The sequence below is a fragment of the Talpa occidentalis genome, unplaced genomic scaffold, assembly GCF_014898055.3.
Source record: "Talpa occidentalis isolate TD23 unplaced genomic scaffold, MPIMG_talOcc4v2.1 talOcc4.8, whole genome shotgun sequence".
In the NCBI taxonomy this organism is placed as follows: Eukaryota; Metazoa; Chordata; class Mammalia; order Eulipotyphla; family Talpidae; genus Talpa; species Talpa occidentalis.
In genome coordinates, this window is record NW_023605194.1 from 99,028,145 (window position 1) to 99,049,268 (window position 21,124).

The window sequence follows — 21,124 nt, forward strand, 5'->3', positions numbered from 1 at the left end:
AATTTATAGAGTATTTACATGTTGGTCTATGCTATGCTGTCTTCTCTATGTAGTAAAGACTTGCTATAGATCTAATCAGTGTCTCTAATTATATTTTTCAGAATGACAAATCCCCAGGGCGATCTGCAAGTCGATCAAGTAATATTTCAAAAGTAGGTGAACTATATTCATTTTTAAATTGTTTATTGATTTCCATATAAGTAAATATTTTATAATGTTTAACCTTTAATTGTTATCTGTGAACAATACAACATATGACTTAATAATGGTAACCATTTTGAGCTTTTACTATGATAAAAGGAAATGATTTTACACAACAAAATGAATTATGCTATTTTTTCCTTTTCAGTGCTGTATGTGATCATTTGCTTTTTTAGAGTTTCATCTATCGATAGCTGAAACTATCAATAGTCATCCCTCAGTTTCCATCAACTCCATTTTTCAAGAGTCCCAACTCGATGCTACTAAAATGTGACTATTTCTGTCACCTGTATAGGTTTTAGAAATCAATATGATTGGGCCTCCCCGGTGGCACTGCGGTTGAGCACTGGGCTGCGAAGCTGCCCGCAGCCTCTGCAGCGCCGATTCGATCCCCGGCTGCTCCCGGCCACCGGAGGAGGGTCCCGCATGGCGCGCAGACCTCTCCTGCCGCCCGCTGCTCCCCTCAGCAGTGTACTTCGATCCTTCTGCCTGCTCTGCTCCCCGCTCTGGCTCTGGTGAATTCTCTCACCCTCTCACGCTTCTGACTGTACCCAGTGCTTGTATAAATAAATTTAAAAAAAAAAAAAGAAAAAAGTCAATATGAGACTTTAGCTTGATCATATTTATGTTATAGATTCAATAGATTTTTCAAAAATGTTCCTACAAAATTATCCAAATACATATCAGAGTTTTCAAAAGATTATGGTGTAGAAGACATATTCTAGATTCTTATTTTGCCTAGAAAACAAAAATTAATAGCTACTTTCTAAAATGAGACACTGTTTAACATTTAGGCTTGTTGTTTAGGGAGTGAAAAGTCATTTAGAGTCATTTGTCAAAGTGTAAATTATGTCTTCCAAAAATATAACTCAGACAAAGATGGATTTACCTCTAATAGAACTTCCATTACAGGACCTCTCACTGGCCAGCAGTCTTCCACAGTCCTGAACTTCATGTCATTTTATATTATTTTTCTAAAGGAAGATCCCAAAATAGTGGCAAATTTTAGGTGCTACAGAACCTAAATTCACTTCCAATTTAGGGAAATTTTTGTTGTGTTTTCAGAAATAAAGAATTTAATTACTCATTGAAAATTAGCAATTGCCTGGGTAGCAGTATTTTATTAAATACTGGTTTTCTGAGGTCAGTTCTTACAGCACGATGCCAAGATGGCCAGAAACACCTGCAAACACAGTGGGTTGGTTTCAGGAGTGGTGCTCTAAATATAAGAAACTCTAATATTTTAACAGACAGTAAACATGTCTGTCCATTGCTTTTTAGGGAGACATAATTTTATGTTGCAATGTAATCCTATGAAAAAAATTTATTTTGCAATGTAATCCTTTATACAAATATACTTTAACAAGATATTCCAGACCAAAAGCCATCAATGCATCTGTTTGTAAGGCAGGTAAAGATGCAAGAGACCTCCAGAAATTGTATCTCAGTACTGATATTGAGCATTGCTAATTACATTCAAGCCTGGATCCCCTCAGAGATCTTTGAGAAGCAATATGACCAAGTTGTTAAAAGTACTAGCTCTGGGGGAGAGGATCTGAGTGTAGTTTCTGCTCTGTCACTTCTTACTTATGTGACCCCGAGACATTCACATAACCTCCCTGAGACACAGTTGCCTCCTATGTGACATGACCGTGATGATATCAGTTACCTGAAGGAGGTTTTCTTAAGTACTTGTAAATGAAAGTCATACCTTTCAATTGTCTATTATTTTAGTCTCATCATGAAGTCTTGCCTGCAGCTGTGGAACATTGTCATCTTTCTGAATTTGAATGTTAATATTGACCTAGAAACTTATAAATAGACTAGAAAACTCTGTTGTCACACCAAATACTGTTTCATGAACCAGGATTGAAATTAAATCTGCATTTCCAAGCTGCCGTTCGAGCTTGATATAATGCATCTTGTTTATAACTTTTAACCTTCTAATTTATTCTTTTAGAAGTAAAAAAGTCAGGAGTGTAGTTTCCTCTCTACGAGTTCTTCTAAGCTCTGAAGTGTATTAACTGCATCCCTGTGTGGGAGACAATAAAAAAATTCATTCTATCTGGAGAGAAATGAAAAGTTCTTTTTTTAAACAGTCACTTTAATTTTACAATAGCAAAACCTCAACTATCAAACACCCATAGGGATAAAAAGATTTCAGTGTACATAAATTCACTTTATTTAAAACAATATCGCTTTCCTTTTATTTATGTTCAGAATGGTTGAGTCCTCACTACTTTTCATGAATTACTAAGTGATAAACTCTTTATTCGGAGCATATAACTTGTCAAGTATGAAATGGCAAAATGTAGCAATATTTGGGTCCTTTAACTTTTAAAGTGGTGGAGAAGTATACATTAAAGTAGCACAGGATGTTCTTTTTCTAATTTTATCAAAATAATTTTATCAAAATAATTCTTATGTCAAAAAAAGATGGAGTATTTTCAAGGGTATGATAATCAATATAATAGAATATTTAAGAACATGGATTGTAGAGTAACTCTCTAGGGTGAGTATTGATATAGGAGTATTTGCTACTGCCATTTTCTGGTTCTGTTTCCTTGTCAGTTTTCTTGTTGAGCTTTTTCTCTTCAATTTAAATATAAGTGCTCCTCTCAACTTTTCTTGTAGAGATCTAGTGTTTGCAAATTCAGCTTCTGTTGGTTTGCAAAGTTTTTTATTTCTCCTTCATATCTGAAAGAGTATTGTAGGATATAGTATTCTTGATAGGCAATTTTTATCTTTGAATATTCTGAATATGCCATTCTCCTTGCTTGTAGAATTCTCTCCTTGCTTGTAGAATTCCTCAGGAAAGTCTAAAGTAAGTCAAACTAGAGTACCTGTGTAAGTTACCTGCTTTTTTCCCTAGTTGCCTTGAATATTTTTGGTTTTTAACTCTTGGTAGTAGTTTCACTGCTTTGTCTTTGTGTAGCTCTCATTGTGTTTAGATAACCAGGTGTTCTTTTTTTTTTTTTTTTCAAGGATTTGCATATTTAGTTCCTTCTCTAGGTTTAGGAAGTTTTCCAATCTTCTGTTCTTGTGATGTCATATTTTTGAGTTCTTGATAGTAGTAGCTTAGAAAGTTAAACTTTTCCTTTTCCAGAAGGTGGTGCTGTGGACTTTTTTTTTTTTTTTTTAAGTTTTTTGTCCTTCTATTGACTTCTTTAGGTTCCAAGTCCTAATCTTGCTGTTGCTGAGCCAGAAAGTGGAGGAAGGACCCAAAGTTGTCGGGCCCTTGATGAGACTGGGAATGGTACGGAGAGGGTTGGTTCACGAGTTAACATTTATTGCTCAATCATATCCCTTCTCTCTGGGGTTCCAGACCTGACACCCATCTTCGTGATTGTGTCATGAATCCGTGATTCAGTAGCCAAAAAGAAGTATAGACAGAGGCTATGGGAGTAAAGAGGTGATCACTTCCATTTGGTTAGGACAGGATAGCTTCAGATTAAATTTCTTGGAAAAATGGTACATAAACTGGGGATTGAAGACTGGGCATGTCTTGATCAGCTATCAGGAAAGCGTGTTGAAAGGGCTATAAGTACAGGGTATTAGAATCCAGAAAACATGGATTTTAAGGAGAAAGTTACACAAAATTATTTTAAGGTCCATTGAAGTGAGGTTTTAAATAGTCTGACCAGATAAATGTCATCTGACTTGGGAACATAGAGATGGATTAAGAACATATCAAAAATTTTGAGACATAATTGGATAATTTACATATTAAATTGAACATTACTATTTTTCCTACTCATTTTAAACCTTATATAATGATCTTCCAAGCATGGGATAAAGAACAAATATTGAATTGTTAATGATTATTAAAAATTTTCTTCTTAGTTTTTACTTCTGAATCTTTGTATCATGTATTATTCAATTGCAGTGTTGTTTTGTGGTTATTTCAGCTTTTTTGTTACTTTATATTTCTAATATTTTTTAAATAAATATATTAGACATGTGAATTACTTTTTCTTTTCTTATTTTAATAAGATTGTTGTGCCTTGAGAATGTTAAATTGATCCCAATACTACAAAGAAGCTATATAGGTTTAAAACAATATATGTGATGTTATCAAAATATCTCCAGTGAAAATATAACAGCATTCACTTACTAACATTTTTTGAAAATTTTCTTTTGATATTAGTGCTTTCTGATGCTATTTAATACACATATAGCTCACAAATAGGTTCCTCAATATGTGAAATTAGACAAGTTTGTTCTTTTTTTTATTTTTTTCTAGTGTGAGGGATCATTACATTCAACTAGAAACAGTATATTATGTATTTCACAGAAAAACTTTCAAGAGCAAACTGTCAAAAGAAAAGAAAACCTGTACTTTCTATTCAAATCAACACCTAAAATTTTCTTTTAAATAAAGCACTTTGTGCTTTTTGGCCTATGTAGGAAGCAGCTCACAAAATCACTTGTGAAAAGAAATTAGAAAGCCACTACATTAACAAAGTGGCATTTCAGTTTATTTCCATCATTTCATATTATAATCCCTAGACTTCATTTACTAGACAAAGGGTCATCTAAATGGTTTGGCTTGTCTCTAACTAGAAATATCCTGTATAATATTAAGGTTAAGATGGTATATAGTATATAAAATAGTATTCTGAAAGCCTTCTCTTGTCTGTACCCTAGTTTTTTCTATAGAAATGAAGAAGCAGCATGTATAGGCAAGACAGTTTATTGTAAACTTTTTAATTATGTACTGTATATAAAGCATTATATGAGCCATAACATTTTAAATAGGCATTTTCTTTTGATTAAATACATACTTTCATTTTACTTCTGTAAATCTCCATGTCTCCTATATTGTCAGATTTGCCTTTAAGCAATGTCAAGGTGAAAGTCTTCCCAGATGTAAAAAGTGTTGGTAATTCTTTTAACTGAAACTGAGCCAAGCATTTGCATCTCTGAACAGGTGTTTAATGTTCTGATTTATTGAGGGATCTGTTTTTCTTATGCAAGGGGCCTATAAATCAGCCATACCTTCTGACTATATATCTTTAGAGGGTAAGTTTGATACATTGATGAAGTAAAATGTGGTGCAGAATTAAGAAGCAACTAGAAATTAGGTGGAATAATTTAAGAACTTTCATAGAGCCTAAGTCAGGGTCCTTATTGAGAGAAAACCTGAATATATCAACATAAATTTAGTTGAACGAGTAAGGGTGGTAATGGTAGAGAAATCCTGATATCCTGAAACTTTTTCTTTATATACACTCACTCCTTAGGTGATCTCATCTAGTTTCATGATTTTATTGAGAATCAATATTACAATTCTCAGATTGATATTTCTAGTCCAGATTTCTGCCATAAGTTCTAGACTCAAATAACCCATCCAAATTTCCACACAAATAGAGTCTGCTTAGGTCAGAGTACCCAAATGCAGATCCTGAGATGGGAATTTTTGCAATGAGATGTTCCCAGAGAAGCCATTGAGGAGTAGAAGAAAGAGGATCTGGAAGAGGAAGAAGTCAAGAAAAGTTCCCATATCTTCAGAGGAAACTCTGCCATATAGAATGTACTTGATGCCCCCATTTGAGGTATGGAAGTAAAACTTCCATCCTTTCATACTATCCCTGCATTGGCTCATGGTAACTTGGAAAAAGGGGACTGTCTAGACCCTCTGAGTCTTTTCCCATGCAGATAAAGCTGTTCTAGAAACCAAAAGACAATTTTCCAAAGGTAATCACGGTTTCAGGATATTAGAAACAAAAGTACCCAGAAGCTGAAGGAAGTAAATGCTAACAGAGAAATAGCTGGACTGTATCTTGGCTGTGTTTTATATGAAATTCAGGTATGAGCCACTCAGATCCATGTGAACTCATTCCGTTGTGTTATGGGTAATTGCAGGTAATAGTTGGTCATGGTTTCTGAGGAAAAAATTAAAAGACTTGCTTTAGTAGAATGAGCTCTTGCCATTGCAACCGCCAAAACTGTAACTCATGCATCATCTTCTCCCACTCACTCCACATACCCCTCATTCTTCATTATCACTTCTGGTAGATCAGTGGCTTTCGAGTGAATGCTTCTGACCTGACCTCTAATCCTGATCATCATGCCTTTTACAGACTGTGGTTGCTGTAATTAACCATTTTCAGTTAAACCAGCATGGGAATGAATGAAAAATGTTGCAATGGATACCCCGATTTTAAAACATTTCTTGCTTCCTCATGATATGGCGGCAATCCTGCCTCCAATGATGGCAAGCCTCATTATTCAGTGAATTGCTGCTCTGCCTGCCAGACAGTGCAACTTATATAATCAAATTCATGAGAGAAAGTTCCAGTGGTGTGGCCAGCTGGTATGCATGCTCAGTCCTTTTGTCATTTTAGGGCTAAGTAGCATGACAGGAGATACTTTCCAAACTAGAGAGAGAAATCTGCTGCAACAGCATAGCCCTTTTCCAGTACACTAGGGTTTATCTCTTTGGGGCTTGATAGAGAATCTGCATTGCATTCTTAACATGGTAATTCTAATAGTATTTGCTACTTATTGAAGTTCTGTCATCAAGACTGATTATATTGCAACTGCTGCAGAACCTTCTCTCATTTTAGGCCCCACTTAAAACTGGTAGTCTTCTGAGTGATCTGATGAAGGGTATGAACATTATTCTGAAGTGTGATTTTTGCTGCTTCCAAAATCCTACCAAGCACTCTGGGTCTTTCTTAACAATAGGCTAAGATGTAAAATTTGTCTTTCATTCTGAAAGAAATATACTAACATATCCAATACAATAGGACTCCTAAAAATTCCACTGATTTAGCCAGCCCCAAATGCTTATAGGGTTTTTCTCCTATTCTCTGGAACACATGTTTTCTAATAAGGCATTCAAATTATTGGCCTGTCCTGTTCATTAGATCTGATTATCATGATAAAATCAAAGCAATTTTTATATTGATTGTATGATTATAATGTTTGACAATTGCCAGACAATCGACTTCAACAGTCTGTTGTGTGACCTATCTCTGGGGCAGGACCAGGAGTGTATACTGATGGCCATGCCAGATAAATGCAGATTGCTTTAGGCCCTCTCTATGATGAATATGAAGTAGATCAATAACTTCATACTATTTCCCTGATGCTGTGTTGTTCTGCTCTAGTGATGATACCACAGACAGCACAGAAGCTGCAATTAGAGCAACTATTTGCTCTATTCGCTTTTGCCTGACCTACCAGATTTCTGCAGGGAATAAACTGAGAAATTAAATGGTGACATGATGGAGTCAGTCATGCATATCCTTTTCATACAACAATCAAAATGATCCTTTTTAAATATGTCACATAGTGTCTTGCTTCTGCTTAAATATTCTAATGGTTTCCTGTATCATTCAGAGTAAAACATAAATCCTTACCTTGACCAAGGACCCTAATCTGGCCAAACATTATCTCTCTAATTGTATTTCTTATAACTTTTCCTTTTAGTACTCAGCTCCGGACACAGTGACCTCTTGCTTTTCCTCAAACATGCACTTTCACTTCAAGACATTTGCTCTCCTTGCTCCTGCTGCCCAGAGTGCTCATTTCCCAGTATATCTGCATAACTGGCTTCATTGATTTTTTTTTTAAATTTCCACTTAGATACCACCTAGTCAGTGAGGACCTATCTTACTTTCTGATTAATTTTTCTTTAAGGATTTTATTATCATCCGTAGAATATATACATATATATATACATGTGTATATATATATATATATATATATATATATATATAGTTCTTTAAGCTCTATGAGCATGAGAACATTTTTTCCTTTGTTCAATTCTGCTTCTTCAGCACCTAGAAAAGTGACTGATGAGTAGTATACACTCAGTAAATATGTAAATGAATGAATAGAGGCTATTTTGTTTTATTAGTTTTAGAACAAATGTTCTTAATATGGAATATGTGGATAGAGTTAATCCTTGAACCAGTCCTGACCTTGAACTTATTGTCATCAATATACACAAGTTAAAGACAAAAAGTATAAATGTTTGTAATAGATACATGTGATACCCATCCACGTGCTCAAAACCAGCACCTCTTCCAGTGCCTCTGAATGTCTTCAGCTAACTCGCCAGCAGCCACCCTCTTCAGAGGGCTTCCCTAAGTCAAAGGTTGGCTTTTTATCCTGCATATTTAGCATGTGAGTATTTTTAAATCACACTTAATGTTCACCAGAGTCTCTATGACAGAAAAGCAGTAAATAATCAAGTGGTCAGGATGGCTTACCCAGTGGATTTCAATCAGCTTCTGCCCTAAACCCCCCCCATCTTGTCCTTCACCTGAGGGCACAGCTAAGAGTCCCATTTAAGTTAACCTAAAGCTCTGTCTGCTGCCTCTCACTTTGAGTTTTCCTGCTACTAGCCCAGCAAGTAAAGAAATCTGCAACCATGCTCTTTTGACCACTGTTAGCCCTTTTCCTCTTGAGAAAGTTCTGCTGCATAGAACTTTCTGCTGCATGTCAGTCAAGTGATACATTAGGGCATCTCTTTCTCTTATAATGATGTGGCTATGGATATGAGACAACCAAGACCCAATAAGGATGAGTTTACCAGAGACTCGGGTCCCTCAGGCAAGTCACCTAGATCAGCAGGGAGGTTGACAAAAGGTGGAAGGAATTGAGAAGGGATATGTGGTGAGGGAGTGATGAGGGTCACTTAGATCCTCATGCAGACCAAGTGCAACCATGGAGGCTCTATTTCATGCCATTTGTACCCCTCTTGTAAAAATTTCCAGAAAGTGCGTCCAATCAGATTCCTGGAAAAATTACATCAAGGTGGAGCAAACTTGATCTGAACCACAGTGGTTCTGAGTGGTTGAAGGAGTCATCTGGCATGGCTGATCTTGATTCCCTTCCCAGATCCCTCCTACAGGTCATCACTCAGCTGCAGGGAGAGTTAGCCAAGACCAGCTCAGAGCTGTCCCCTCTGCAGAGACCTGCTTTCTCACCCAGGAGCCTGTATGTGCTCCTGCCCTACCAGGATGTTTGACAGGAACAGGGTTACTGACCCTGATGCCTCAAGGTGGAATTAACACTTGGTGCCAGAACTTCTGTATTGCATGAGCTGAAACTAGTGTTCAGCTAAGACAATGGCATGGCTTTGTCCAACTGTCTTAACTTTTTCCCACTTTCCACTTCAAAAGCTGCCCTATAAATCACTTGGACAAGAATTCTCATCTCAGGCTCTGCCTCTAAAGTATCTAACAAAACAGTTTAAAAACTTTTATAGTGGGCGTCCCCTGGTGGCGCAGCAGTTGAGCTCTGGGTTGCGAAGCTGCCTGCAGCCTCTGCAGCGCCAGTTCGATCCCCGGCCACCGGGTGAGGGTCCCACATGGTGCGCAGACCTTTCTGCTGCCTGCTGCTCCCCTCAGCAGTGTACTTCATCAGTCTGCCTGCTCTGCTCTCCCCTATGACTCTGGTGAATTCTCTCACCCTCCCAACCCGCGCTTCTGACTGTACCCAGTGCTTGTATAAATAGATAAATAAATCTTTAAAAAAAATTCTATTCCAAAAAAAAAAATTTAAAAAAGTAAAAACCTTTATAGCAATTTGACATCCTTACAACATCTAATCACATAATAGTTTTTAGTTTTTAGTGATGTTTTTCAAGAGCATTGACCACAAAGGTTTTGGGGGGGTGAGAGAAAAAGGGGATGAGAACTGATCTAGGGCATCTAAAGTTTTTAGAAGTTTCATTTTTTAGAAGGTTCATAGTTCTCTAAACTGCTTTAGGAGTTCCAGAAAAAAGAAACACCTGAAGTTATTTCACATTCTTTTAAATATATGTGTATTCATGACTTTTGGTTACATATGCATAGCTTTCATCAGGTGAAAAACTTGCAAAGAGAGGAATTATGTCTGTATGTATCTACAGAGACATATACATAGTGAGATTTGTTCCTTTTTTTTCCTGTGGCTAAAACCCACTTGCTCTGCTCTATTTTTGTGAAACAAAATAGAGCAGCTTTTATAATTCTTCACTGAAACATTGAATAGTTTTAGAGTGCCTGCTTATTGAATGTAAGAAACTATTCTAGATGCTAGATTCAAAGCTATTATAATCATCACCATAAAAATGTACATACTGATATTATTGGACATTTCTCTCGATTTTGTGACCCTCTAGTATAAAGGTGGCTTTTTGTTGCTGTTTATCTGTTTTTGCAGAATTCAGTCTAGGACATTAACATTTCTGGGTCTTAAAACATAGGAAAAGCTGTAAATCTAGGAAGCTTTTGGTAGAGCAACAAATTGGCCTGCCCTTCAGTTAAGACATTTTGAGCATCTGGGAGATCTACTAGTGGGAATCTCACTGGGAAAGTTGTTGATCTGACCATCTATTTTGGTGACCTCTGTGACCACAACCAAAGATGATGAGAGGGAATTACCTGCAGAATTGTAATTTGGACACCATAAAGCTCGGTAGCTCTTGTTAGACAATTAAATTGTATCAGAGGACTCATGTATATTCTGGCTAGTGATAAGCACAGGAAGGTAAGAAAAATATTCTCTCCTTTTTCTTTCAGTAGTGTGGTCTTCAGTTATGTAATCTGTACTTTAGTGTGATTTCTTTCCATATTAGCACGATATTCACTTTGTTCGGTCCAACAGGCAGAGTTGGAGGTATACTTTTCAAATGTGCTTTGATATGACCAGTATTTGGATGGTTGGTGTTGAAAGGGATTCATCTCTAATACAAGGAAAGTTGACTTCTTGGTTTCTAAGGTTTGTTTTTAATTCCACTTTTAAATATTATTGGTGATTAAATCTCTGAACAGGACACTCTCTCAGAAGCTAGGATCAATAATATTATATCTCCTTCAGTAGTTGGTAGATGAATGTAGTCTTATTTCAATGTTGATTTGGTCTTCATTCTGTGGCCTTTCTGATCATGCCAAACACTCAATGAGAAAGAACAGACAGCAGGAGAATAGAGAATGACATATTAAACAACTCTGGCAGTAGCTAATTCAAAATATGTCAAATGGACCAGTTCAGTTTAATATAAGCTCTTCAATATTGTACTTGCATATTTTAAATGTTTCCTTCTTTTTGGCATAATGTAAATTAGTAGTCTTGCAAATTGAGTCTAGGATCTCATGTCTTTTAAATCTGTCTGATGATGTAATGATAGGGAGAGTCCGTCTCCAAGAGTCTGGGTCCTTCAGGTCAAGACAAAAAAGATTTACTTTAGGATAAAGATGGAAAAATTTTCTATTCAGATGAATTTAAAGTAATGAGTAGCTGGTTATTGGCTCTAAAACAGTTCTGTTCAATATGATAGTCATTCGCCACAGATGACTATCTAAATAAAAATGAATTACAATTATAGGAATTTAAAAATAAGTTCTTTGGTTGCACTGGCCACATTGCAAATACCCAAGCACTACAAGTGCTTATCAGTTTTCATACTGGACAATGTAACTACAGAATTTTTCCATCATTATACGAAGTAGTCAGACACTGCTGCTGTAAAGAATATGTTAAACATCTCTGTAGCAATAACTAAGTGAATAGTACCTAGATTTAAAAAAAAAAAACTGGAAAAGTAATCTGAGTATGGAAAATTTGTGATAATATTTAAAATGTCAATTTACAAGTTCTTTAATCCTGATAGCTGCCACTCTGTCTTGGTTGACTGAAGATAATTTTCTCATAACAAGAAATATTAAAGATAAAGAACTATGAATCATGAATGGGATCCAGGGAATTATACCCCTCTAATTGTCACTGTGGCACTGTAGCAATGCTGAAAGGTGTTTTTCCAGGAAAGATAATAAAACTTTAAGTGGGTCAGTATTTGATTTCTATAATAATTCTTAAAGGGAATGGATAACGTGATTTTGTGTTACTAGGGGTAGAAACCAACAATTGATGATCTGTTACATCATACAGAACAGAAATAAAAAGCAACTTTGCAATTATAGTTTCTTTTCCAAAGGAATGGATTTATTTTGAATACCATTTATTGAATACCAAAAATGCAGCATTTCCATGTTTTGCAGATACTTGGATATTTTAATAATGAATCTGATAAAATAGGATCATAAACTCACTACCTAACTAGCTATTAATAATAGTTTTCTGGGATGTTTAAGGGCAAAGATAGTTCATGGTTCAAACAAGGGAGGTAGATGTTGTCATTTGATGCTCTAAGCAGTCATAACTCTCTCCCTGTATATTTACTCAACAAAAAATCAATGCAAGAAAAATGGGTCTGAAACTATGTTGGTGTTTCTTTTCTTTGAATATCTCTAACATCGATACTCTAAACAAGAATTCTTTAAATTCATAATACCAACCTATTTCCTATTTTAGGAAATAATTTAATTTTGCAAAATTTCCCAATCATGAGACTAGACCACCTATAGTCATTTAGTTCCAGCAACTATAAAGATTGGTTGCTGAAGGGTGTGGCTATATTTCAGTTCAAATGCTGTGTATAAATAAAATAGGCATATTTCATTTACTAAAAGACAAAGATGTTTTTTTCCCCAAGTTTTATATTATTGACATATAACACTGTTACTTTAGAGTATACAACATCATGATTTGACCTGCATATATTGTGAAATAATTACCACAAGAAGTTTAGTTAATATCCACAATTTCATATAGATGCAAAGGAAAAGAAAAATATTGCTTCCCTTGTGACAAGAATTCTTAGGCTCTACTCTTTTAACAACTCTCCTTCATTATCAGGAGCAGCACTAACTGTAGTCATTGCTCTGTGCTTGACATTCCTGGTACTTACTTATCTTCTAACTGAAAGAGTTTTTTGATCACCACTGACTCATTTAAACAAAAGATGATATGTTGGCTGCTTTTCCATAGGAGTACACATTTCCTCTCACTGCCTCTCTCCTTTTCTGTTATTTCTTATATTATTAGGTATTGTCCATTTTAGTTTTTACTGACAGAATTTTTTTTCTTTTTTTGCACGCTAAAAACAGTCCTATCTCTTTGCTTCTCTAACTACACTTACTTGGTTACCATCACCTCATACTGTTTCCGTCCTGTGTCCTTCACAGCCCTGTGTCGAGCTTTTCCATGTGTGCCTGTGAGGAGAATGTTGGCAGCTGTGTTGTTAATGTAATTAATGTGCACAGCCAGTTTGGACTGACTAGACCAAATGAATCCTCTTTGAGACTTAAACTACCCAATTTGGCTGTCTTTGTTGATCAGATTAATTGGATAATTGTCAAATCTCTATCTCACTAATTACTGCAGAGACACATCTTGTATTCCCTCATTTGATTTCATTTCATTGAAATTTACAATCAAAGCTCTATGAAGGAACAGCAACATAAATAGCACCAATTTAAGACAAAATTCAATAACAACTGTCATTGTTTTCCACCTCATCTTTCTGTTAAAGTAAGGAAAGAGGAAAATTATAGTGCATCTTTCTTACAACCACAAGGGGAAAGGTGAATGAGAGGTACTCTTCATTCCATTCACCTTTACCCAAAATCCATAGATATAATACTTTGTCCCACAGCACCCCAAAATTTGTCGACTTAATAACTTATTTTTACCTTTAGAAATGCAAATTGAATAATTGCTTTTTTGATTCGCCACAGATCTTTAATATAGGCATTCAGAAAATCAGACCTTATGCTAAAGATAGTTTGAGGAATACATATTCCAAGTATTTGAAGGAGATTTGAAGACTGCTATTAACGAAATGTGGTCCATCCTTCCATCTTTCCAGTTTGTCCCTTACCATTTTCATTCACTTATATCTGAACCCAAATGAGAAAACAGAACATACAATTTGCATATGAGATCTTTCTGCCCAAGTACAAAGAGAAGTATTGCTCGTTGCCTAATACATAATAAAATTGTATTTTAAAAAAAGCTCTATCTGAGATAACAACATTGTTTCATATTGAAAATTATACTGCTATCTTCCTGTTCTGTTCCCCACTCTGTCTTTGGTGAATCTTCTCACCCCCTCACACCTCTGACCTGTACCCCTGTTCTTGTATGCATAAATAAATCTTTTAAAAAGGAAAAGAAAATTATACTGCTATCAGCACAATATAAGAGTTTATTTTAAATTTCTTAAGGTTGGAAAATTGTTCTGCCCCCTGTCCTCTGAATACCTGTCCCACCCAAGACATCCCAGCTCTTCCACACATATTCTGTCCACCCTCAGTTAAGGGTAAACCTTGACATTAATTAGTGCTCACCTCCCCAGGACCATCAGCCAAGTAGGGAAACACAGCTCTAAGATTTGTATGGCAGGCTGCTGTCCCAATCACAACTGACCTACATGAAACATGGGAATTTAAGAGGTAGAGAGGAATATGAAATATTATTGAAAAGGAAAAATATGTGGATTCTGGAGTATGGGCACTGAATGAGAGAGGAAACTAGAACAGATTTTGTCTTTATTACTAGGGTGAATGTGTGTGGCCATGTATTACCATTTTTCCACTTAAAAAGACACAGGAGTAGAAAAATAATGAGGTTGAAGCATCCTGTCTAAGTTGTAGGGCTGTGCAGAAAAAAATAGATATATCAGTATAAACACTCAGATTTTCTAGGAGAATCAGATTATCAAATTACGATATGTTTAAACAAGGAAAAATATTCCTAGAAAATCCAATGATCTCCTGAAATTTGTGACACAAATTAAACTTTAAGCCAAGAAGTTCTCATTTCACATTGTTCCAAAACCTTTTGGCTAAAAGCAATGCAATTTCAACCCTCTCCTCTTTCAATTGCTTTGGATATCTTGAGAGCCAAACACTACATTTAATGATTTATGGGCACAACTTAGAGCTCCACTGTACTTGTCATTCCTCTTGCTCAAATCTCACATCCCAATGCCCAAACTATGTGCTAATTTGCTAATGCCAAAGTACAAACCATTAGTCTATGTGTGCTCATTTTAAAAAATGAGCTATGTGTGCTCATTTAAGAAAACACAGAAATAAGATGTTCATTTTTTAAATGATGTTGACTACTGTGGAAATGATGTTGTTTAAATGAAGTTGTTTAAATAATGTTGACTACTGTTTTATCTGTACAGAGCTGCTTTGTCATTTCTAACTTAAAAGTTAGAAGTCACTGTGGTTGTCTAACTGATTAAATAGCCAGATAAATTAAATTGTTCATATGTTAACTTCTTTAAACATCCATAATTCCAAGAATTCTTTACTAAAGAGAAATGCAGAAATATCCAAGTTATTCCTCAAAACATAAAATAAGTTCCAAAGAGATGCAGACAATAAAGAGAAAAGTATTCAGTATACTCTTGTCGGCTTCATTCCACATAACTCACACAAATAGCTTATTTTCTGTCCAGGAAATGCTTCAGGATAGCAAAGGAGATTTACTCAGAATTTATTCTAAAATTACCTAGTGTGAGACTTAAGACATTTGTTTCCTTAAAGGAGCCTGCCTGACATTTGAACTTCCTTATAAAATTGCATTACGTATGTATCAGCTTGGAGGGCTTACCAAAATAGAATAATGCATTTTCAATTTAGTCTTGGTTACACTTGACCTGTTTTAAAGTGTTTCTCTAATGAAATGGAAGCTATACCAAAATTAATTCTATGCAAGAGGCAGAGCAGATCCAGTATTATTTAATCATAATGCGTACCATCCACACTGTCTGGGTGTAGAAAACAATACAGAGATGACGATTGCCTTAATCTGGCAGGCATGATAACGCTGTCATGATAATCAAAATGAAGTTCAAGTGGTTTTCCGACCTAGATGAAACACTCATGTTTTACCATGAGACAGAAGGGAGAGCAGGGAACCTAGCAATTCTCTCTATGGCAGTACTAGCTTGTTGTTGTCTAATAATTCTGTACTAAGGGCAACTGAGCCAAGGAAGAGGGTTAAGAACTCTATCTTCTTCATTACCATCACCAATTCATCTGTTAAATGTTTGACACCATTCTAGGCATTTTCACAAGTGAGCTCATCCCCACAACTTAGCTAGCTCATTAAAAATTCATATATTTTAGGGGCCTCCCTGGTGGTGCAAGGGGTTAAAGCACAGCACTATGAAGCTATCTGCAGCCTCTGCAGCACAAGTTCCATCTCCGGCCAGCCAGGGAGTGACCCACATGGCACAGCAAACCTCTCCTGCCTTGCCCGCCGCTCCTCTCAGCAGTGTATTTCAGTCTGTCTTCCTATTCTGTTCCCCACTGTCTCTGGTGAATCCTCTCAGCCCCCAACCTCTGGTCTGTACCCCAGTTCTTGTATGCATAAATAAATAAATCTTTTTTAAAAATTCATACATTTTAGAGATGAGGAAGCTGAGACCACAAATCTGGGTACAACAGTGATGTTTTCTTCTCCACCAGGCTACCCTCTTCAATAATGTATCAGGACACAATGTGTGTCAGGGGCTGCCCTGAAGGGGGAATTAGCAATTGGATAAAGTCCAGTGCTTAATAGGGCTTCCATAGTGGAAGAGACTTGTGACAAACATGTGATGATATAAACAAGTGTTGGAGGCGGCCACCCTGCGTAGTGAGCAAAAGGGCCTTGACCGGAGTCCCTAAGGCATGTGAAAACACATGCATCTTGGAGGAAAACCTTTGGGTGACAGGACTTGGTATTGAGAGCCTGGAAAGTGACCTGCGTGGAGTCAGGCTTTTACATTTCCACAGTTTGAGAATAACAAAATGGAGAGACCCTGTGCAGTGAACAGAAGGGCCTTGGCCCGAGTCCCTAAGGCATGTGAAAACACATGCATCTCGGAGGAAAACCTCTGGGTGGCAGGACTTGGTGTTGAGTGACCTGTGTACATCTCCACAGTTTGAGAATAACAAAAATAATAAACGAACTTCCCAGGCTCTGGCTAGGGGGCAATAAGATTATGTGTGTGAGAACTAACCACCTGGTACCCTACTGTTTGAAGTAAATAGATAATAGTAAGAAAATAGACTAATCATTCATACATGTTATCATTATATGGTATGCTTTCATGTTACACCTGCTGCAATTAAAATAGTGTATAATGAGCACTAAGACAATAAAGATTTACTGCATGCTGGACATGACAGTCCCCCATGTCTGATTTCCCTCCCCGTCGTGTCCCAGGTTCAGACTCAATAGAAGTCCACAAACAAGAAGATATAAACAAGTGTTAGCATATGGTGGTAAACATTGCTAAGGAAATCAAGAGTTGTCATAGAGAATTGTAGCAGAGATAAAGTATTGTTCATTTGTTTTCAATTTAACATGAAGAGACAAGGCCCTCTCTGAGGAAGAGATATTTCAAGGAGATGCCTGAATGCTCTGAAGGCCTTAGATATAATGACTAGGGCCTTGCTGTAGGTACAGTGAACTCCAAAATTCTGAGGGAAAAAGGAGTTTGTCAAGTTGGCAAAATGTAACAAATAAGGGAGAGAAAAAAATAAAAGATGAGAAGAAATAGTAAAACAAACCATCCATCCAGAAATTTATAGAACTTTCTGGATTTTATTCTAAGAATAATGGGAAGCTATTCTAAGAATGATGGCAAGAAAATGACATGCATAATCTAATATATGTCTTTAAATGTTGTTCTCGTTTCTGTTTGGAAAAAAATGATTGTTTATTATTCAGCTGGATATTGTTTAATAGTTTTTTTTAATGTTGTTCCATTTTTCCTATATCAAGGGTTACTATCAAAATATTTGACAAACTGATTCTTTTTCCATACAAGAGATTTGCTATTTCTCTCTGAATGTTTCTGCAATGCTCTCATTGTCTTTGATAGTCTTAAAATTTCTCTAACTATGTTAGATAATGGTTTTGCTTTCTCTCAACCTAAGATCTACGGTCTTGCATCTTTCTTTAAACTTGTGAAGTTTATCTTTATGATTACATTTTATGTGTAGTTTTCTATATCTTTGTTCTTTAGAACTCTCATCTAGAAAAGTCTTCAATTTTATCTTCCTATTACTAATTCACTCAAATGAATGAATGGCCTCCAAATCACTAATTCACTCTTCAGCCAAATCCAGACTGCATTTATGTTCTTTCCTATTATGTTCTTTCTTTCAACCACTATATTTTAAAATCTAATTTTTCTAATTTTTATGGATTATTTTTCTAGTTTGATATTGCTGGTCGTTCCACCTTTCTGCTTAAGCATAATTACACTTATTTTAAAATTATGACTAATTATTATGTCTCAAGAGATGCAGGTTATTTAATTTAAAACTTTTTTACAATAGTTGTATTACTTAGTTGTCTAGTATTTGACTTGTGAGCTCCTGCTTCCCTGGAGATAGTAGGGACTAAAAGCCAGGAGTACTGATGACCAATAAGACTTAACTCTAACCCCCCAACCATTTTTGGTAACTCCTCTTTGCTGTTATTCTTCCAGGTAAACTCATTGGTCAGGTCTTTGCCTCAGCTCTTAAGATAAAACAGGTTCATAAGGAAGAGGCTCTTCTTAGAAATTATCTACCTGTCCCAGCTTTAGAAAAGGAGAGGCTAGAGTAGCTCTAATGCTGAGGGCACTATGTCAAGTCCACATGTTTACATCAAAAAACAGCTATCACTTGTTTCCTTGCTTCTATTTTCTTATTATGTTTTAACAGCTCTTATTCCACCTTAAATACTTAAAACACTGTCCTCTGGGTCCTGGTGATATGTTTAATGGTAAAATAAAAAGCAGTTATTGCCTGAAGTCAATTAAGAAAGAAGCAAAAAGGAAAATGAAAGACCTCTCTCCCCCACCAAGGCCTCCCTTCAGCCCCTACACCCCAAGTTGAAGCCTTGGGCAGGCACCTAGGGATGAATCAAGTAGGTCTATGTGATTTTCATTTAGGCAACTTCTATAATTCATGTTTTCATTCTTATCTTTTTTTTTTCATGTTTTATTTTGGAAGAGGTGTTTAGGAATGCATGGTAACTTACCATCACATCAAGAAGGGAATAAGAGTTTTGTTTCTTTTTCTTTTTTCTTACATAACTGATTTGAATCAATGCTATCCTTATTCTGCAGCCCCAATTCATGAGTTACACTTATGGCAGATTCTAAAAGTAATATATAATACATCATAGTCTTTGACATATGGTAAGCACTTAAAAAAAAAAAAACTGTGGCTTTTATGATATGTTGCCTATGGATTTCTTTAGGAAATTATAGCTTTATTTCTGTGGAGTTTTTTTTTGCAGGTGTTACAATATCTCACCTATTTTTGTCACCTGTATTTCATGGAATAGTTATTTTTTGATTGATAGGAGAGCAAATCTTATTTACTAGGATGCCTCTGTACAGTTAACATTTTGTTCAGCTACAGGAAGCTAAGGAAACTTCTCTGTTTTTGTTATTGAAACCTGACTAGACAAGAAAAAACAAAAACTAAAAACCTAGTGTTAAGATGATTAAAAGGTTTGGAAATTCCAAAATGCTAAACATTAAAATAAAATGTAGCTGTCATAAAATCCTAGTCATGGTATAAATTAGAACAACATTCTTGGATTTAATTGGATAGTACTCATTTAATTAGGCTTTTGCTAAATGCTTAATAGGGCAATATATAGCAAAAACTTTAATGTTACTTGACAAGTAATTTTACATCCAAAAATATATTTTAAAGAATATATTCTAAGAATAATAAAGGAGTTCACACAAACTGGTTTCTTTTTTTTTAAATAAATTTTATTTTTATATTCCCCATACAATTGCAATCCCCTTATTTTGACCCCAGTCCCTCCTAGTTTCTTTAAAGATTTATTTCCATGTGACATATGTGGTAGGTTGAACAATACCCTTCCATAGATGTCTGCACCCTGATGTTTGGAACCTGTGTTGCCTTCATGGAAAATGGATTTGTTGATATGTTGAGATTAAGGATCTTGAAATGAGGTTACCCTGGAATATTTGGGTGGACCCAATGTAATCACAGAGGTCCATAAGAGAAGAAGACAAGTGCATCAATGTCAGAAAAGGACCTGTGACAACAGAATCAAATATTGAAGTTATATGGTTTGAAGATCAAAGAAAGGGCATGAACTAAGAAATGTGACTTTCAAAGCTGGAAAAGGCATGAAAATGGTTTTTCCCAGGAGACCTCAGAGAGAATATGATCCTCAATATCATGATTTTAGATTTCTGGCAGAATTATAAGATAATAAATTTGGTTATTTAAAACCACTAAATTTGTGGTATTTTGTTAAAGGAATGATAGGAAACCAATAAAGTATATAATAGTAAAAAGTTAAAGACAAGTCAACTACCAAAAGATTAATGTTTCAAAAAGATATATGTACCCCTATGTCCATAGCTAAATTATTCACAATAGCTAAGACATGGAAACTGCCTAAATGCTCACCAATACAAAGGAGTCATTGAATATAAATTCAATGGAATACTACTCTGCTACTAAAAAAGATGAAGAATTGCCTTTTGCTACAACATGGATAGGTGATTATGCTAAAATAAGTCAGAAAGTGAAAGGCAATTACCAAATGTTTCCTGTTACGTGTGGGATATAAATAACCAAAGCAAGTAAGATAACAAATCACAGTAATAACTTTTTTTGTTATGCTCCTACATGTTTTTAATGAAGTATGATTGTTTCACATCCTTGTTAATTTTTGGCAGTATAGAATTTCTCCCCTTGGGTGTGGGCAGTGTAGCTCTCCCACCACCAAAGCACATATAGTCATCCACCATTGTCTATTGTGCTCTCCCCACCACCATGTTTCATCCTCAGCCTCTCCCTCACCTACCCTCCTGGATGCTATGCTGCATGATCAACCTTCCAGAGTTTGTTTTAAAGTTTTCCTTTGACTCTTTTTTGGTGTCTCTATATTCCACATATAGGTGAAACCACTTAGTACTTTTCTTCCTCCTTCTGATTCATTGCACATAGCATAATCCCTTCCAACTCCATCCATGTTGCCACAAATAGCATAGGTTTATCTTTTTTTAATCACTCAGTAGTTTCCATTGTCT

General features: G+C 35.8%; 1 protein-coding gene across 1 annotated transcript in view; it reads left to right on the forward strand.

Moving 5' to 3' along the window:
• MARCHF1 (membrane associated ring-CH-type finger 1) overlaps window positions 1-21,124 on the forward strand; it is a 308,377-nt gene that overhangs the window by 173,464 nt on the left and 113,789 nt on the right. Inside the window, exon 3 of the mRNA XM_037497089.2 lies at window positions 102-152. Coding sequence (XP_037352986.2) covers window positions 102-152 — 51 coding nt within the window. The remainder of the gene's footprint in view (window positions 1-101; window positions 153-21,124) is intronic.